Raw genomic sequence first — 18,760 nt, forward strand, 5'->3', positions numbered from 1 at the left:
TGGCTATTTACAATATTTACAATTTTATTTTTTCATTTTTTTTGTATTTTAAATCCTACAGGGAAAAAACAAGAACTATTCTCTGTACACTATACATCACTGGGATCTGTTCTCGTCTACAGTCTGTCTCACCCCGACTCTGCACGCTGTGAGCACCCCAGAAATATCAGTGGGAGCTGAACAGGCCGCTCCAACCCCACTGCTGGGGGGCCAGGTGTGCCCTGGTTTGTGTTCCACCTGGGAGCGGAGTTACACAGCTGGTCCGAATCTTTCACTAGCAGCTGAACTGCTTCTGAACTGCTTCAGGCTCCGAGACGGTCCGCAGGCCACCTCATCAAGCGAAGGTCTCGAGCCAACAACTGTAAACGACCTTAAGAAAAGCCCTTTCTACGTTTAATTCAGAAAATCGTTAAGAAAACTGTTTGATTGACTTGTTCCGGTTGGAACAAAAAACCCTTCTGGACCGGGCCCAGCTGGAACGGAGCCACAGGCCCCCGGCTCCCGGTCAGCTGGGGTGTTCGGGCACCTGGGGGTGAAACCAGGTGAAATCTGGGGGCGCAGGTCCCCCCGGGCAGTGGCAGCGGCCGCACACACAGGCAGTGGTCAGGGAGAGCCGAGCTGCTGTTGCGCCCCCTGGTGCCCACAGCCAGGGCGGCACAGACTGTAAACAAGGGGTGAACGTCCCCAGCCATCCCACACCCACGTCCACCGGAAAAAAAACAATCTCCTCTGTTTTTTGGTTCATCAATTATTTACACGTAACAAAATAAACTTCTGTAAAAAAAACAGCTGCCAGTAGGAAATCGGAAAGTCTGTCCTGCTTCTGTGGAGAAATCGAGAACGCCACGGAAATTCACCACTGCTCCTCTCCGCAGCTGCGTTACAACAACAACAACGAGTGCTTCGAACCCGGGGCCAGGCCCATACTGAACTTCATGACACCCCCTCTCATCCCAACCCAGCAAGACACAGATACAGAGAGAGAGGAGAGATGGACAGAGAGAGAGGTGGACAAAGAGAGAGAGAGGAGAGATGGACAGAGAGAGGAGAGAGAGGTTAAGAGAGGGAGACAGAGAGAGAGGAGAGATGGACAGAGACAGAGAGAGAGGAGAGATGGACAGAGACAGAGAGAGAGGAGAGATGGACAGAGAGAGGAGAGAGAGGTTAAGAGAGGGAGACAGAGAGAGAGAGGAGAGATGGACAAGGAGAAGGAGAGAGCTGGACAGGGCGAGAGAGAGGAGAGAGGTGAGCCGAGAGACAGGCGCAAGGGCTGAGCAAGTGGCAGAGAAAGGAGACGGAAACACAGACCGAGGGGCAGAGGGAGGGAGAGACGACCCCTCTCCCTGCCCTGCAGACAGACCCCAGTCCCGGGTGGTCCGCCGGGCTCTCGCTGCCCGGGGCGACGTCACTGGTCCGGGTCCCGGGCCCAACAGGGAGGGGCAAAGAAATCAACCTGCACACAGAACGCGCTCCTTTGGGAAAGAGCCAGGGGGTGGCCTGGTGACCCAGAGACGCCAAACCCCGCAGTTCCACAGGGAGTCCGGGTCTCTGGGGGGTCACAGGGCCGAGTGGAGAATCCCACGATGTAGATTCCTGTCGGGTCGAGGGGGTCACGGGGCTCCCCGCCTGTCCAGTTACTGTCCTGGACTCAAGATGACCACGACTGGACCGCAGTGGACACAGAAGAGCTGGTCTCCACTGGTAAATGGTTTGGCTGATGGGTGGTTACTGGGGTAACGGGGTCAGTTGAGGGCCAGGTAAATGGGCTGACTGGGGCAGTGACTGGTCTTTGGAATGATGTCCAGTCTCTGGGGGCAGTGGGCGGTCTAGAGGAGGGAGTACCTGTGTGGTCTGTGGAGCCCAGATAGGATAGTCCTCTCCGAGGGGCAAGATCTGAGCAACTGGTGGGACCTGCACACATCCCCACAAATAAATACAAAATAAATACAAAACTAGCTGAAAACGGCTGGGTTTGTGTGTAGAAGCAGTAATGTCGTATGTTTCTCACAGAAGCCAGGAGTTCCCCCTCAGTCCTGCGAGAGAGACAAGAATAAGTGACTTTCAACTCCCTGATCTCCTCCTCTCTCTCTGCATTTACTGCCTCTACCGCAGCCTGCCCCCTCTGCCTGTCTCTCTACTCCTGTCTCTCTCCCTGCCCCCTCTCTCTCTACTCCCGTCTCTCTCTCTTTCTACTCCCGTCTCTCTCTCTTTCTACTCCCGTCTCTCTCTCTCTCTACTCCCGTCTCTCTCCCTGCCCCCCCTCTCTCTACTCCTGTCTCTCTCTCTGCCCCCTTCTCTCTCTACTCCTGTCTCTCTCCCTGCCCCCCTCTCTCTCTACTCCAGTCTCTCTCTCTGCCCCCCTCTCTCTCTACTCCAGTCTCTCTCCCTGCCCCCCTCTCTCTCTACTCCTGTCTCTCTCTCTCTGCCCCTCCCTCTACTCCTGTCTCTCTCCCTGCCTGTCTCTCTCTCTCTGCCCCCCCCCTCTCCTCCTGTCTCTCTCCCTGCCCCCCTCTCTCCCTCCCCCCGCTCTGCCCAGCCCCCTGTCTCACCTCTAGTGCTGGGGTGGGGCTGGGGTGCCCCTCTCCGTCCCCCTGGGCCGTGGCGCTCGGCTGGCGGTGGTACTCAGCCACGTACAGACTCTTGTCGATGGAGGCGGGGATGGGCTTGATGTCGGTGCACAGCTGCTCCTCGATGGCCTTCAGGCTGAACCGGTCCTCCGAGGTGATGAGGTTGATGGCCAGACCCAGGTGTCCAAACCGCCCTGGACAGGGGGAGAGAGACAGGTGAGGGCGGGACAGAGGGGGAGAGAGAGACAGGTGAGGGCGGGACAGAGGGGGGAGAGAGAGAGAGAGACAGGTGAGGGGGAGAGAGACAGGTGAGGGCGGGACAGAGGGGGAGAGAGAGACAGGTGAGGGTGGGACAGAGGGGGGAGAGAGAGAGAGAGACAGGTGAGGGCGGGACAGAGGGGGAGAGAGACAGGTGAGGGTGGGACAGAGGGAGAGAGAGAGACAGGGGGGAGAGAGAGAGAGAGACAGGTGAGGGCGGGACAGAGGGGGAGAGAGAGACAGGTGAGGGAGAGAGAGACAGGTGAGGGGGAGAGAGACAGGTGAGGGCGGGACAGAGGGGGAGAGAGAGACAGGTGAGGGGGGGACAGAGGGGGGAGAGAGAGAGAGAGACAGGTGAGGGGGAGAGAGACAGGTGAGGGCGGGACAGAGGGGGAGAGAGAGACAGGTGAGGGTGGGACAGAGGGGGGAGAGAGAGAGAGAGACAGGTGAGGGCGGGACAGAGGGGGAGAGAGACAGGTGAGGGTGGGACAGAGGGAGAGAGAGAGAGACAGGGGGGAGAGAGAGAGAGAGACAGGTGAGGGCGGGACAGAGGGGGAGAGAGAGACAGGTGAGGGGGGGGCAGAGGGAGAGAGAGAGACAGGTGAGGGGGGGGCAGAGGGAGAGAGAGACAGGTGAGGGGGGGGCAGAGGGAGAGAGAGAGACAGGGGGGAGAGAGAGAGAGAGACAGGTGAGGGCGGGACAGAGGGGGAGAGAGAGACAGGTGAGGGGGGGGCAGAGGGAGAGAGAGAGACAGGTGAGGGGGGGGCAGAGGGAGAGAGAGAGACAGGTGAGGGTGGGACAGAGGGAGAGAGAGACAGGTGAGGGGGAGAGACAGAGGAGGGGAGAGAGAGAGAGAGAGAGAGAGAGACAGGTGAGGGGGGGGGAGAGAGAGAGAGAGACAGGTGAGGGGGAGAGACAGGTGAGGGCGGGACAGAGGGAGAGAGAGACAGGTGAGGGGGGGGGGAAGAGAGAGAGAGACACTCTCTCACCTGATCTCCCAATGCGGTGCAGGTAGGTCTCTGCGCTCTTGGGGAAGTCGAAGTTGATGACGACGTTGACGGCCTGGATGTCGATCCCCCGAGTGAACAGGTCTGGGCACAGGGAGACAGACAGTCAGGGTCTAGACAGGAGCACTGAGGGCATAAAGCTGGACATGATTCTCTCCGGGACGGAGCCACTGCCCCCCGGACCCCCAGGGAGGACTGACCTGTCGACACCAGGTTCCTGCACAGCCCGTTCCTGAAGTCGTGAAACACGCGATTGCGATACTCCTGAGGAAACAGGAGACAGACAGGGCTGAGCTCGGAGACACAGGGACAACATCACACAAGAGCTTCTCAAGGAGACAAGAACAGTGTGTCTGTATGAACCCCTCTCTCTCTCTCAGTGCAGTGTTAATGTACTGGAGTGTCCAGTCAGTGTGTCTGTATGAACCCCTCTCTCTCAGTGCAGTGTTAATGTACTGGAGTGTCCAGTCAGTGTGTCTGTATGAACCCCTCTCTCTCAGTGCAGTGTTAATGTACTGGAGTGTCCAGTCAGTGTGTCTGTATTAACCCCTCTCTCTCTCTCAGTGCAGTGTTAATGTACTGGAGTGTCCAGTCAGTGTGTCTGTATTAACCCCTCTCTCTCAGTGCAGTGTTAATGTACTGGAGTGTCCAGTCAGTGTGTCTGTATTAACCCCTCTCTCTCAGTGCAGTGTTCATGTACTGGAGTGTCCAGTCAGTGTGTCTGTATTAACCCCTCTCTCTCTCAGTGCAGTGTTAATGTACTGGAGTGTCCAGTCAGTGTGTCTGTATTAACCCCTCTCTCTCAGTGCAGTGTCAATGTACTGGAGTGTCCAGACGGTCAGCTGGTGTGTCCACACCGACCTGCATCATCTTGGCGTGGATGTAGAAACAGGAGTAGCCCAGCTGGGAGATCTTCTTGGCCAGCAGCTCCACACGCTGGGTGGAGTTACAGAAGATGATGGACTGGTTAATCTGCAGCTGGAATCAAGGACAGACAGAGGACGACGTTTCAGCAACACAGAGCCAACTGACCCCCCCCAGAGGCACAGCAGGACAGTGTCCCTGGGAGAAACAGTCTTTGATACTGTTCCACAATGTCGGTCCTGTCCCAGGGTCATGCTGTGCTACAGTTTAAGGTCCAGTCCAGGCTGTCGGGACCGGACACGGCCCAGCTCCGCTGCGGGCTCACCCTGGAGAACAGCGTGTTCAGGCAGTGGACCTTCTGCCTCTCGGCCACGTAGGCGTAGTACTGCGTGATGCCCTTCAGGGTCAGCTCCTCCATCAGGTTGATCTCGTACGGCTTCTGGAGGTGTTTTGTCTGCAGGGGGACAACGAGAGAGAGAGGGCGTGAGGGGTCAGTACAGACGCCGAGGGGGACGCTGTCACTGAGCCTGTCCTCACTGGACACCCAGGTCTGCCTGTTTCCAGTGTCTGTGTCCAGGCTGTGGTCACTGAGCCTGTCCTCACTGGACACCCAGGTCTGCCTGTTTCCAGTGTCTGTGTCCAGGCTGTGGTCACTGAGCCTGTCCTCTCTGGGCAGCCAGGTGTACGTGAGTCCAGTGTCTCTGTCCAGGCTGTGGTCACTGTGGTCCAGTTCCTCGGTCACTCCCTCACCATGAACTTCTGCACACTCATGGGGAAGGTGGCGGAGAACAGCAGGATCTGTCTGTTCCTGGGCAGGAAACTGATGATGTCCTCGATCAGCGAGACGAAGTCCTGAGACAGCAGCTTGTCAGCCTGCAGAGACAGAGCCCGGTCAGTCCAGCACACAGGGCAGAGACAGAGCGCGGTCAGTCCAGCACACAGGGCAGAGACAGAGGGAGGGAGAGGAGAGAGAGAGTCAAGGAGAGACCGAGGCCAGAGAAGTCTCTCACCTCGTCCATCACCATCATCTGAACGTGCTGCACCTTGGCCACGCCCTTCCTGATGAGGTCCAGTATGCGGCCGGGCGTGGCGATGACCACGTGCACTGCGATGGGGACAGAGAGGACAGAGCCCGTCAGCACCGCTCCACGCCGCGCCGCGGGGCCTGTCCACAGCGCACGCGCCCTCACTCACCGGTTTCGTCCAGGCGCATGATGTCATCGCGCAGGTTGGTACCCCCTGTCGTCGCCATGACCTTGACCCCCCCGAGGCGCTTGCTGACCTGGATACAGATCTGACTGACCTGCAAGGCCAGCTCCCGAGTGGGCACCATCACCATAGCTGGGTTAGAGAGGGGGAGAGACAGGGGTCACCACTGACACACAGAGAGGGACAGACAGGGGTCACCACTGACACACAGAGAGAGAGGGACAGACACAAACACAAGAGAAACTGGAATGCTACAGAACCCTTAACAGACAGCACACACCAGCCGAATATCTAACCAAGCTAAATAACAGCAAAGAGAAACAGACCCTGACAAAGTACAGGCTCAGTGACCACAGCCTGGACACAGGCAGACCTGACTGTCCAGAGAGGACAGGCTGTGGTCCCACTGCCAGCGGGGAGAATCAGAGACGCACTTCCTACTGCACAGATTCTCTAGGATTAGAGAAACATTCTTCCCCAAATTTACACATCTGATCCCAGATATCCCACACCTGCCAGAATCACAACAGCTCCCAATCCTACTGAGAGAGGGAGGAGGGAACTCAGTTGAACTGGCAGCCCAGTGTGTGTTCTCCTGTCACAGCCTGAGGACCAGTGAGCCTGTCTCCCAGTAACGCTCCAGATGTTTACAGTATATGTAAATACTGTATGACATGTCTTTGTTGTAAATGTCTGTAGATTTGTTTTTGTTTTGTTTCATGTTAATTTTATTTTTATTTGCTTTGGCAACACTTATTGTACTCATCGGTCATGCCAATAAAGCATCTTGAATTGAAAATTAAATTCAAGGTCAACAGATCTTTTATCTGTCAGACAGATAAACAGCATCTCACCCTGAATGTGGTCCTTCTTTAGGTCAAGCCTCTCCAGCAAGGGGATGAGGTACGCCCCACTCTTCCCTGTCCCATTCTTGGCACGTGCCAGGATGTCCCGACCCGAGAGAGCGATCGGTATGCTCTCCTCCTGAGAGAGAGAGGGGTTAATACAGACACACTGACTGGACACTCCAGTACATTAACACTGCACTGAGAGAGAGAGGGGTTCATACAGACACACTGACTGGACACTCCAGTACATTAACACTGCACTGAGAGAGAGAGGGGTGAATACACACACACTGACTGGACACTCCAGTACATTAACACTGCACTGAGAGAGAGAGGGGTTAATACAGACACACTGACTGGACACTCCAGTACATTAACACTGCACTGAGAGAGAGGGGTTAATACAGACACACTGACTGGACACTCCAGTACATTAACACTGCACTGAGAGAGAGAGGGGTTCATACAGACACACTGACTGGACACTCCAGTACATTAACACTGCACTGAGAGAGAGAGAGAGGTTAATACAGACACACTGACTGGACACTCCAGTACATTAACACTGCACTGAGAGAGAGAGGGGTTAATACAGACACACTGACTGGACACTCCAGTACATCAACACTGCACTGAGAGAGAGAGGGGTTAATACAGACACACTGACTGGACACTCCAGTACATGAACACTGCACTGAGAGAGAGGGGTTAATACAGTACCTGGATGGGTGATGGCTTCTCCCAGCCCATCTCAAATATTCCCATCAGCAACTCCCTCTTCAGACAGTAATCCTCAAACTCGTTCCCCTTCGTTGCTGTGACATCCTGACAGAGCCAGGAAGAGAGACAGGGAGTGAGGAGGAGAAGTGCTGTGTGTGTGAGAGAGAGACAGTCGGTGTGAAGCTCTGTGTGTGTGAGAGAGAGAGAGAGACAGCAAGTCTCACCGATGTCTTGACTCGGGTGTCTTTAGGAGGCACGTGGAGACTCTTCTTCCAGTCGTCTCCGAACCTGCAGACAGAGCAACAGTTCCAGTCAGACTCGCACCAGCAGCGGGGGCGCGAGACACGCCTGGAGAGACACACCCAGCTCTCACCTGATCCCAGCGCTGCTCTGGCCCTGCAGGGCTCCTCCATGCTTGTGAAGGGCGCTGGGCGCCTTCCCCGGGGGACCTGACTGAGGGGCAGCCGGCTTGGGCTGCCCTCTGAGCTGCCCGTTCTGCTTGCCCAGCCCCACGACCACAGAGACAGGGTTCTCTGTTCTGGCAGTTGCCATGGCAATGCTGTGCCCCAGCCGCTCCAAAACGTGGATTAATAAAGTTGAGTTTGAAAGACGGGGAAAAAAGCTCCAAAGATGAACTCTCTATATAAGTGCTCTCGAATTAAAAAAGTATTCTTTCAATATATATCTGTAAAAAAATATAATCGTATTTCTGTCTGTTTGTACAGGAGGAGCTGGACCCCTGGGAGTCTGTCCCTGAAGCCGAGGACACAGCAGGAAGGCCAGGACTCTCTATCCCTTCCCTTTCAACTCCGATCCCTGCCGGGAAGTTATCCAGGAGTCGGGGTTCAGGAGCGGGCTGGGGTGCGCTCTCTGCTCGCGGAGCCTGCGGGGGATTCTGGGAAGCTTGGCGGGAGAGGGCTCATCGTCGCTCGCTGGCGTCCAGGGCTCTGGTCCGGCTGCCGGTGCAGGACGAGGAAACGTGGGATCCCTGCGGCTCCGGGCTCAAGCGCAGTGCCCGCTGTGACAGGGCTGGGGCGCCCCCACCCCCTGGGAGAGACAGAGAGAGGTCAGGAGGTCACTGCGACAGGGCCACGGCCCACACTGGCTGTCCAGCACCAGGACAGAGGCAGAGAGGTCAGCACTGGTCCTACACACACACAGCGACACACTGACTGACCCACACACACACAGTGACACACTGACTGACCCACACACACACAGTGACACACTGACTGACCCACACATACACAGTGACACACTGACTGACCCACACACACACAGTGACACACTGACTGACCCACACACACACACAGTGACACACTGACTGACCCACACACACACACAGTGACACACTGACTGACCCGGAACCCCCCCACACACACACACAGAGTGACACACACGGACCCACAGACACACACACAGAGTGACACACACGGACCCACAGACACACGCAGAGTGACACACACGGACCCACAGACACACGCAGAGTGACACACACGGACGCGCACACACACACAGAGTGACACACACGGACCCCTCCACACACACACCCAGTGACACACAGACACACACGGACCCCTCCACACACACACACAGAGTGACACACACGGACCCCCCCCCCCCCCACACACACACACAGTGACACACACACACGCCCGTAGCGCCCCTGCCCACAGCGACACACGCAGTCGCTCTCCCGCCCGCAGGGAGCCTGTCCCGCAGCCCAGAGCCGCCAGGCCGCTCCGTGGCTCTTCCCCGGGAGACACGACTCCCACACACCACCTCCCGCGCCTTCTCCCCGCTGTTTCCGAAGGCACCGCGGCCACAGCGGCGGCCGACCCGCCTCCCGCAGAGAAGCAAGAAAAAGGTTTGTTTTACTTTACTGGTGCGAACTTTCCAAAGACACAAGAAACTCGTACCTTTCTTAACGTTCCTGGAATTAAATGAAAACTCCCACTTCAAAAAAACTCAAGAACTGTGCTCGGGTATTATTCTCTCTCTGTTTTTCTGTTTTATATTTTATTTTCTCAATAATTTAATCGCCTTCACACTCCAGCTAAGCGCACTCCGCTTCTATTGTGACAATATCGCCGATCCAACATGGCCGCCCATCTCCCTCTCCCTCTCCTTCGGCCCCGGCGACGCGGTGACGTCACACAAGCCGCTGCGTCCGGGGGGGTGGGGGGTAGGGGCATCACGGGAGTTGTAGTCCAGCTCCCGATTCGTGAGGCCGCCGCTCTCCATGGCCGGAGGGCGGCGGTGTTTTTTAACAGTGACACCGAAAAAACTCACTTTGACGGGGGGGGGGTGGGTAGAGTGACGGGGTACCCCTGCCTCTGACAGAGTGTCGCCACGCAGGGCAAACACGACCCTATACTCAATCCTTGAGGGTATATAGCGCCAGCAGGGACAGGTGTGACCCCAGCGCGGGGCTGAGAGAGGAGAGGGACTTAATGATTCCCTCTATTTCTTCTTTAGAGGGACTCTCAGGGCATGAAGCTGTAAATGCGCTGTCAGAAATGCCTGAGGAATTGCACCAAGCTCTACCAAAGCAGAGACAAGTCTCCCAGCACCCAGCACTGAGTCTCCTGAGTGCAGCTGTACTGTGTACTGTGTGGCTTTATGTAGCAATTTCTAACTTTTTGCTTTAATGGCGTCATGTGAACCAAAGTTCATTTTTTCGGCATTACTGTTTAAACATCACCCATGGGTCCAATTTCTGACAGCTTCATCCAGTTCAGGGGCGCAGGGGAGCAGGGGTCTATCCCAGCAAGCATTGGGAGCAAGGCAGGGTACAGCCACACAAACTCACACCAGGGCCAGTCCATCACAGGACACACACACTCACACCAGGGCCAGTGGATCACAGGACACACACTCACACCAGGGCCAGTGCATCACAGGACACACACACACTCACACCAGGGCCAGTCCATCACAGGACACACACACACTCACACCAGTGCCAGTCCATCACAGGACACACACACACTCACACAAGGGCCAGTGCATCACAGGACACACACACACTCACACCAGGGCCAGTGCATCACAGGACACACACACTCACACCAAGGCCAGTCCATCACAGGACACACACACACACCGGGGCCAATTTTCCCAGAGACCAATGAACCCTACCAGCATGCGTTTGGACTGTGAGAGGAAACCCACACGAACACAGACAGCACTCCAGGCGCTGAACCCAGCCCCCCAGCCCTGCGAGACACAGATGCTGACCACAGCGCCACCCTGCCCCCTGTTAACACAACATTTACAGTACAAGCGTTTTGCTGGATATTTGAACACCATCTCAGGAGAAATGGAGGTGCAGTTGCGCATCCAGGACACCAGGTGGCGCCAGTCACGCACTTGACACCAGAACATCAGACAGTGACAAACGAGGGGAGCCGTTCAGCCCTTCCATCCGGTTTGGTTGTTAGTTGTAGTTAATTGATCCCAGGATTCCATCCAGATGTGCCTTGAGAGAAACCAGGGTCCCAGCTACAACAACATAGCTGTGCAGCTTGTTCCACACCCCCACCACTCTTGTTGAAAGATAGTGCCTCCTGTCTTGACACAGGCAGACCTGGCTGCCCAGAGAGGACAGGCTGTGACCACAGCCTGGACATAGACACTGGAGACAGACCGAGAAGGAGGGAGTGAGTAGAGAGGGGAGAGGGAGAGACTGAAACATCACCAAATAAGGACAAGGACATCTGGAGTTATCTTTACAAAAATATGTTTTTTATTCATCTAAAATATACAGTTATTTCATCTCCTTTTGAAAAACACAGATTCAGAAATATTATAAGTAAAAAAAACAAGCATTGGAAATCAGTTCCGCTGAAATCACAGCAGGCTGATCCACTCCAGGTGTTACAGAGTGATCAGCCACTCCCAGTGCACAGCGGGCTGATCCACTCCAGGTGTTACAGATCAGATGGAATCAGACTGCTTCGCAATTAGAACCAGATATCCACTTTAAAATACACATAAAAGAACAAAGTCGGTCCACTGTTCATCAAACGTAATATTAAAAAAATAAATAATTGTAACTATCAGTCAAAACATCAGTCGATTTGCATGTGTATCTGTATGTCCATCAGTCGGAGACTGCACCTATCAGTCAGTCAGAGTGTCACAGTGTCAGAGTATCAGAGTGTCAGTCAGTGCGTCAGTGTCAGTCAGAGTGTCAGTCAGTGTGTAAGAGTGTCAGTCAGTGTGTCACAGTGTCAGAGTGTCAGTGTCGGAGGATCAGTTACTCGTCTGCAGTCTCGGGGTGCTCACTTGCTCCAGGGTGGGTGGAGTCCTGTCTGTGACTGTGTCAGTGCGTAAGTGTCAGTCAGTGTGTCAGAGTGTCAGTCGGTGTGCCAGTGTCAGAGGGTCACAGTTACTTGTCTGCAGTCTCAGGGAGCTCACTTGCTCCAGGAGTCAGTGTCAGTGGGTCAGAGGGTCACAGTTACTTGTCTGCAGTATCAGGGAGCTCACTTGCTCCAGGAGTCAGTGTCAGAGGGTCACAGTTACTTGTCTGCAGTCTCGGGGAGCTCACTTGCTCCGGGGTGTGGAGTCCTGTCTGTGGGAAGCCAGCGCTCTGCAGGCCTGTGGGTGACATGGCCGTGAGCTCACTCTCCGCCCTCCAGTCCCGCTGTCAGCTCTCACCTTTGCCCTCGCTGCTCATGCTCATGGAGGACGCGTCCGATTGGCTGTCGCTGCCCCGGCTGGAGGGGCGGGGCAGGCTGACCGGAGGGTGAGGAGAGAGGCCGTGGCTGAGCGGGGCAGGGACGAGGGGCAGGGGTGTGAGCGATGGGGGCAGGGGCAGGAAGGAGGTGTACTGGGGCTCGATGTAATAGCCTTTGGGAAACTCGACAGCTGCGGGGGGGAATGGGGCGTGGAGGGGCACGGGCCCGCCCCCCGGAAGAGCAACTGCATCCCGGAGTGGCGAGGGGTAACCACCACCCCCTAGTGGAAAGAACTGAAACTGCACCCGGGGAATTGTCATCATCCTGTTTCCTGGCACGTCCTCTTTCAACCTCTTGTGCTCCTGCTGGGCGTGTTCCTGCGTTTCCACGGGAGACGACCTCCTCTCCGCCTCGGCCGACTGGCTGATTGGAGAACGTGTGGGAGGAGCCACAGCGGTCTGGTGGGACGGACTGGGGGCAGGAGGTGGGGCCACGTGGTGACCAGCAGCCAATGGGGATCGGAGAGGGGCGTGGCCGGGAGACTGGGCCGGCGTTCCTGAGAGAGAAGGAGAGCTGCCGATTGGGAAAGCTACAGGACGTCTTGTGGGACGTCAGTATTTCACACGCTCAGCTGAGATCTTACCATCAGCGCTGTGCTGGTGCGGGGAGGGAGACAGGCTGTGAGGGGATGGGGCATCTGGGGAGGGCTCCAGGGGTTTGGGGTTCAGGTGGCGCCCTCCTTTCCCCCTCAAGACATCGGTGACCTGTGAGAGCAGAGAGAGAGAGAGAGGAGAGAGAGGAGAGAGCAAGGTGAGTCTCAGATTCCGGAGTCAGTCAGTCTTCTGAAGAGGGTAACGAGAGGAGAGACAGGCGGCGCTGGACACACCCTCTTGTTCTTGGCCACCATCAGCGCTGTGTCGTTGTGGTAGTTCTTCAGGCTGCTGTCCGCGCCGTTCCTGAGCAGCAGACGCACAGCCTCCACCAGGCCCCGGCCACAGGCACTGTGCAGAGCACTGTTCCCCGAGTAGGACTGGGCATTGACACTGGCACCACACTGAGAGACAGAGAGAGGGGTCAATACACCCTGACTGGACCCTCCAGTACATTAACACTGCACTGAGAGAGAGGGGTTAATACAGACACACTGACTGGACACTCCAGTACATTAACACTGCACTGAGAGAGAGAGGGGTTAATACAGACACTGACTGGACACTCCAGTACATTAACACTGCACTGAGAGAGAGAGGGGTTAATACAGACACTGACTGGACACTCCAGTACATTAACACTGCACTGAGAGAGAGAGGGGTTAATACAGACACACTGACTGGACACTCCAGTACATGAACACTGCACTGAGAGAGAGAGAGGGGTTCATACAGACACACTGACTGGACACTCCAGTACATGAACACTGCACTGAGAGAGAGGGGCTCCACTCTTACCTTTATCAGAAAATTCACCATCTCCATGTTATTATTCTCCACTGCATGAATAAGAGGGCTACGTCCACTTTTAATATCCTGTGAGGAGAAGAGAGAGAGGTCAATACTGACACACAGACAGACTGACAAACCGATGGCCTTGCTGACAGAGAAAAGGAAAGACTGACCACAGCATCAATGTCAGCTCCACTGTCCAGCAATAGTTTGACCAGCTCGCAGCTCCCAGACTGCACTGCCAAGTGCAGGGGAGTCAGACCTGGAGAGAGAGGGAGATGGAGGTTAACACAGCCATACCGAGTGACCGACACACTGACCAATCGATGTACTTCCTGACCAAAGCACTGGCTCATGTATTGTCTGACTGATGCACAAACTGTCCTATGTCCTGGTTAACCAACTGATGCATTGACCAACTAATACCCTGAGTGACACACAGCCCAACTGATGCATTGACTGACCAATGCACTGGCTGACTGATGAATGCAGTGTGAGGTACAAAGTGGTCTGAAATCTCGGAGCTCATGTCTCCAGTGGGACTCTGAACAGCTGCAGGGGAAACTGCTGGCTGATGGGGCCTGTGACCACACCACTGTCCAAGCACAGCCCAGAGGCTAAGGGCTAGTCTTGTTACACCAGGAGGACAGCCAGTCTGGTGGTCCAGTTCCAGTCTAGTTACAGGAGGACAGCCAGTCTGGTGGTCCAGGTCCAGTCTAGTTACACACGGAGGACAGCCAGTCTGGTGGTTCAGGTCCAGTCCTGTTACACCAGGAGGACAGCCAGTCTGGTGGTCCAGGTCCAGTCTAGTTACACATGGAGGACAGCCAGTCTGGTGGTCCAGGTCCAGTCTAGTTACACACGGAGGACAGCCAGTCTGGTGGTCCAGGTCCAGTCTAGTTACACACAGAGGACAACCAGTCTGGTGGTCCAGGTCCAGTCCTGTTACACCAGGAGGACAGCCGGTCCGGTAGTCCAGGTCCTGCAGTGGATCAGGCTGCTATGAAGTGGGAGTCGGACTCATTCAGTGTAAGCTGAAGGGTTTTACCCTCATAATTCCTGGCCTCCAGGTCTGGTGTGTGGGGGGAGTCTGTCAGCACCCGGCGCAGGCAGTCCGTCTGTCCGTGCTCACAGCACAGGTGGGCAGAGGTCTGACCGTGTCGGTCCAGCACACAGGGGTCTGCTCCACCTCGCAGCAGCACCCCCACCAGCTCAGGCTGATGAGTGATCACAGCCAAGTGCAGAGGAGTCTAGGAGAGAGAGAGAGGGGTCAATACAGACACACTGGACACTCCAGTACATTAACACTGCACTGAGAGAGAGAGGGGTCAATACAGACACACTGACTGGACACTCCAGTACATTAACACTGCACTGAGAGAGAGAGGGGTTAATACAGACACACTGACTGGACACTCCAGTACATTAACACTGCACTGAGAGAGGGGGGTTAATACAGACACACTGACTGGACAGTCCAGTACATTAACACTGCACTGAGAGAGAGAGGGGTTAATACAGACACACTGACTGGACACTCCAGTACATTAACACTGCACTGAGAGAGAGAGGGGTTAATACAGACACACTGACTGGACACTCCAGTACATTAACACTGCACTGAGAGAGAGGGGTTAATACAGACACACTGACTGGACACTCCAGTACATTAACACTGCACTGAGAGAGAGGGGTTAATACAGACACACTGACTGGACACTCCAGTACATTAACACTGCACTGAGAGAGAGGGGTTAATACAGACACACTGACTGGACACTCCAGTACATTAACACTGCACTGAGAGAGAGGGGTTAATACAGACACACTGACTGGACACTCCAGTACATTAACACTGCACTGAGAGAGAGTATCTAGGCTTGTTTCTGGCTCGGTGTGCCGTCTCCCAGCGCTGTGCCTGGAAGTGGGCTTCCTGTTAACTGCTCTGGGGTGGGGCTTGTGTGTGTTTGTGTGACGTGTGTGGGACGCTGGCAGACTGGTGCAACTTCTCGTAAAGACAGCGGCGCTGATCACTGTGCGTCTGTGCGGACGCGGGTCAGTCTGTGTGTGTGTGTGCGCGCAGACATGCATCTGTGTGTCTGAGAAGATTCCTTTCCTGCTAAACCTGCGCTTTGCTACAGAAAAAAACTTTATTGTCACCTTCTCCTGCAACAGTCTGTGCACCTACGGCTGGTACTGTAACACCCAGTCGTGCTACAGTCCTGTTTTATGACAACAGCACCACTGAAACAGACAAATCTATTGTGACAACACAGAGCACAAATAAGAGACGGCACTAACAAAGCAGAACCGCGTGTGACAGAGCTGGGGACATGACCTCCCGATGCTCTGGCCAGACACTCAGCCTGACAGAGAAGAGCGAGCGCTGGGGTGTGCTGGGGGCGGCAGGTCTCTGTGGGGTCAAAGGAAAGTTCCACTGCGTTAGGACAGGGGGGTGCATGCACTATGTTTCCAAAGTGCGGGCTATACCATTCCTGCACTGTAGGGGGAGGTGGTGAGCCACAAGTGTCACACAAACTGCGGTCTGCAAGCTGTGAAACAACACTGTGTAGATCTCCAGTCATGCGAAAGGGGTTTCTGTTCTGCAGAAAAATACCCTTTTTTCTTTAAATGTCAGTACAAGCATTAGATTTTGGCTTTTAATTAATCACAGCCCTTTGGTAACTTTCAATGGTCATCTTGCACTGTTTCAACAAGCTTGCCTTAAACCTTGGTCTGACTGGGCTCTTCCGTGACTTCACCCCTGTATGGTATCTACGCTACTGTACCACACCCCTCTGTGTTTTACCCTGATCTCACTGTGATTTACTGCACAGTACTGTGCTTTTACCCTGATCTCACTGTGATTTACTGCACTGTACTGTGCTGTTACCCTGATCTCACTGTGATTTACTGCACTGTACTGTGCTTTTACCCTGATCTCACTGTGATTTACAGCACTGTACTGTGCTTTTACCCTGATCTCACTGTGATTTACTGCACTGTACTGTGCTGTTACCCTGATCTCACTGTGATTTACTGCACAGTACTGTGCTTTTACACTGATTTCACTGTGATTTACTGCACTGCGCTGTGCTCTAACCCTGATCTCACTGTGATTTACTGCACTGCACTGTGCTCTTACCCTGATGTCTCTATGCAGGATACAGATGTGTCTGTGAGCCCAGTGTACATGCAGGATCACCACAGAGAGACCTGCTGCCTGTATCTGGAGAACCTCCACAGAAAACTCAGACTCCCTTTGTCAGGGAGAGGAGAGGAAAGCAGGAGTCTGTATCCCTTTAAGTGCAGAGGAGGACTCCTTCCAGGAACTACAGGAATACTACAGGCAGACAGAAAAAACTTCAAAAAATTCCTGAGCTGTGGAAGAGACCAGGTCAGGGTCTCACCCTTCCTGTGAAACAGCACTGCCTGTTCCCAGAACTCTGTGAGTCACTGCCCACACACACACGCACACCCTGCCACACACAATCTCACACACACACTGCCAGACAATTTCAATCTCACACACACACACAATCTCACACACACACTGCCAGACAATTTCAATCTCACACACACAATCTCACACACACACTGCCACACAATTTCAATCTCACACACACACACACAATTTCAATCTCACACACACACACACAATTTCAATCTCACACACACACACACAATCTCACACACACACTGCCTGACCATTTCAATCTCACACACACCATCTCACACACACACACAGCCACACAATTTCAATCTCACACACACACAATCTCACACACACTGCCACACAATTTCAATTTCACACATACAATCTCACAAACACACTGCCACACACACACTCATCCACTGGCATACTGTACACAGTCTCTCACACACAAACACACACAGCCTCACACACTCCCACAAAGCCACACTGACACACTCAAACCCATTCTCTTTTTCACCCAAAGATGAAAGGTGTCTAACAGTCCTGTCTCTCTCTCCCTGTCCTGTCTCCCTCTCTCTCTCCCTGTCCTGTCTCCCTCTCCTCTGTGACAGGAGAGTGCAGGGAGAGAATGGGAGGAGAGAAAAGGAGAGAAATCGAAAGGCAGACAACCAATAGGAGACTGAAGGAGGGAGAAGAGAATTAACGCCAGCTGATCCAGGGAAACTCCCGTTTCTCTCGTTTCCTGATTCAGTGCAAGTCTCTGTCAGACACCACAGGGACAGAGGAGGGCAGGGAACCAGAAAGACACATAGTAAAACTGAGAGAGAGAGGGGTTCATACAGACACACTGACTGGACACTCCAGTACATTAACACTGCACTGAGAGAGAGAGGGGTTAATATAGACACACTGACTGGACACTCCAGTACATTAACACTGCACTGAGAGAGAGGGGTTCATACAGACTCACTGACTGGACACTCCAGTACATTAACACTGCACTGAGAGAGAGAGGGGTTAATACAGACACACTGACTGGACACTCCAGTACATTAACACTGCACTGAGAGAGAGAGGGGTTAATACAGACACACTGACTGGACACTCCAGTACATTAACACTGCACTGAGAGAGAGGGGGGTTAATACAGACACCCTGACTGGACACTCCAGTACATTAACACTGCACTGAGAGAGAGGGGTTAATACAGACACACTGACTGGACACTCCAGTACATTAACACTGCACTGAGAGAGGGGTTAATACAGACACAATGACTGGACACTCCAGTACATTAACACTGCACTGAGAGAGAGAGGGGTTAATACAGACACACTGACTGGACACTCCAGTACATTAACACTGCACTGAGAGAGAGGGGGGTTAATACAGACACCCTGACTGGACACTCCAGTACATTAACACTGCACTGAGAGAGAGGGGTTAATACAGACACACTGACTGGACACACCAGTACATTAACACTGCACTGAGAGAGAGAGGGGTTAATACAGACACACAGACTGGACACTCCAGTACATTAACACTGCACTGAGAGAGAGAGGGGTTAATACAGACACACTGACTGGACACTCCAGTACATTAACACTGCACTGAGAGAGAGAGGGGTTAATACAGACACACAGACTGGACACTCCAGTACATTAACACTGCACTGAGAGAGAGGGGTTAATACAGACACACAGACTGGACACTCCAGTACATTA

At 54.2% G+C, this 18,760-nt stretch overlaps 2 protein-coding genes and 1 long non-coding RNA gene across 4 annotated transcripts in view; 1 reads left to right on the forward strand and 2 right to left on the reverse strand.

Annotated features, from left to right (window-relative positions):
• ddx61 (DEAD (Asp-Glu-Ala-Asp) box helicase 61) lies at window positions 1–9,613 on the reverse strand. The gene is made up of 14 exons (XM_088621269.1): window positions 9,393–9,613; window positions 7,847–8,520; window positions 7,698–7,761; window positions 7,474–7,578; window positions 6,760–6,889; window positions 5,891–6,037; window positions 5,707–5,801; window positions 5,447–5,569; window positions 5,022–5,150; window positions 4,694–4,810; window positions 4,033–4,096; window positions 3,815–3,916; window positions 2,550–2,761; window positions 1–2,033 (listed from the first exon to the last, which is right to left on the reverse strand). Exons 2-14 carry the CDS (start codon window positions 8,023–8,025, stop codon window positions 2,028–2,030), a joined length of 1,473 nt encoding a protein of 490 aa, XP_088477395.1. The 5' UTR covers window positions 8,026–8,520; window positions 9,393–9,613; the 3' UTR covers window positions 1–2,027.
• LOC148640323 (uncharacterized) lies at window positions 9,160–11,796 on the forward strand. Of its 2 annotated transcripts, none has more exons than XR_015930664.1 (3): window positions 9,160–9,340; window positions 9,952–11,665; window positions 11,715–11,796. It is a non-coding gene; the product is annotated as an uncharacterized LOC148640323 (long non-coding RNA). The 2 variants fall into 2 exon arrangements; XR_015930665.1 differs by having other exon boundaries at window positions 9,326–9,340; window positions 11,057–11,665.
• bcl3 (BCL3 transcription coactivator) overlaps window positions 11,199–18,760 on the reverse strand; it is a 20,986-nt gene continuing 13,424 nt past the window's right edge. Inside the window, exons 4-9 of the mRNA XM_088621256.1 lie at window positions 14,646–14,847; window positions 13,771–13,859; window positions 13,604–13,681; window positions 13,042–13,209; window positions 12,799–12,919; window positions 11,199–12,711 (exon numbers count right to left, since the gene is read on the reverse strand). Coding sequence (XP_088477382.1) covers window positions 12,125–12,711; window positions 12,799–12,919; window positions 13,042–13,209; window positions 13,604–13,681; window positions 13,771–13,859; window positions 14,646–14,847 — 1,245 coding nt within the window. The 3' untranslated portion in view covers window positions 11,199–12,124. The remainder of the gene's footprint in view (window positions 12,712–12,798; window positions 12,920–13,041; window positions 13,210–13,603; window positions 13,682–13,770; window positions 13,860–14,645; window positions 14,848–18,760) is intronic.

Source organism: Lepisosteus platostomus, chromosome 26, assembly GCF_059453375.1.
Source record: "Lepisosteus platostomus isolate fLepPlt1 chromosome 26, fLepPlt1.hap1, whole genome shotgun sequence".
NCBI lineage: Eukaryota > Metazoa > Chordata > Actinopteri > Semionotiformes > Lepisosteidae > Lepisosteus > Lepisosteus platostomus.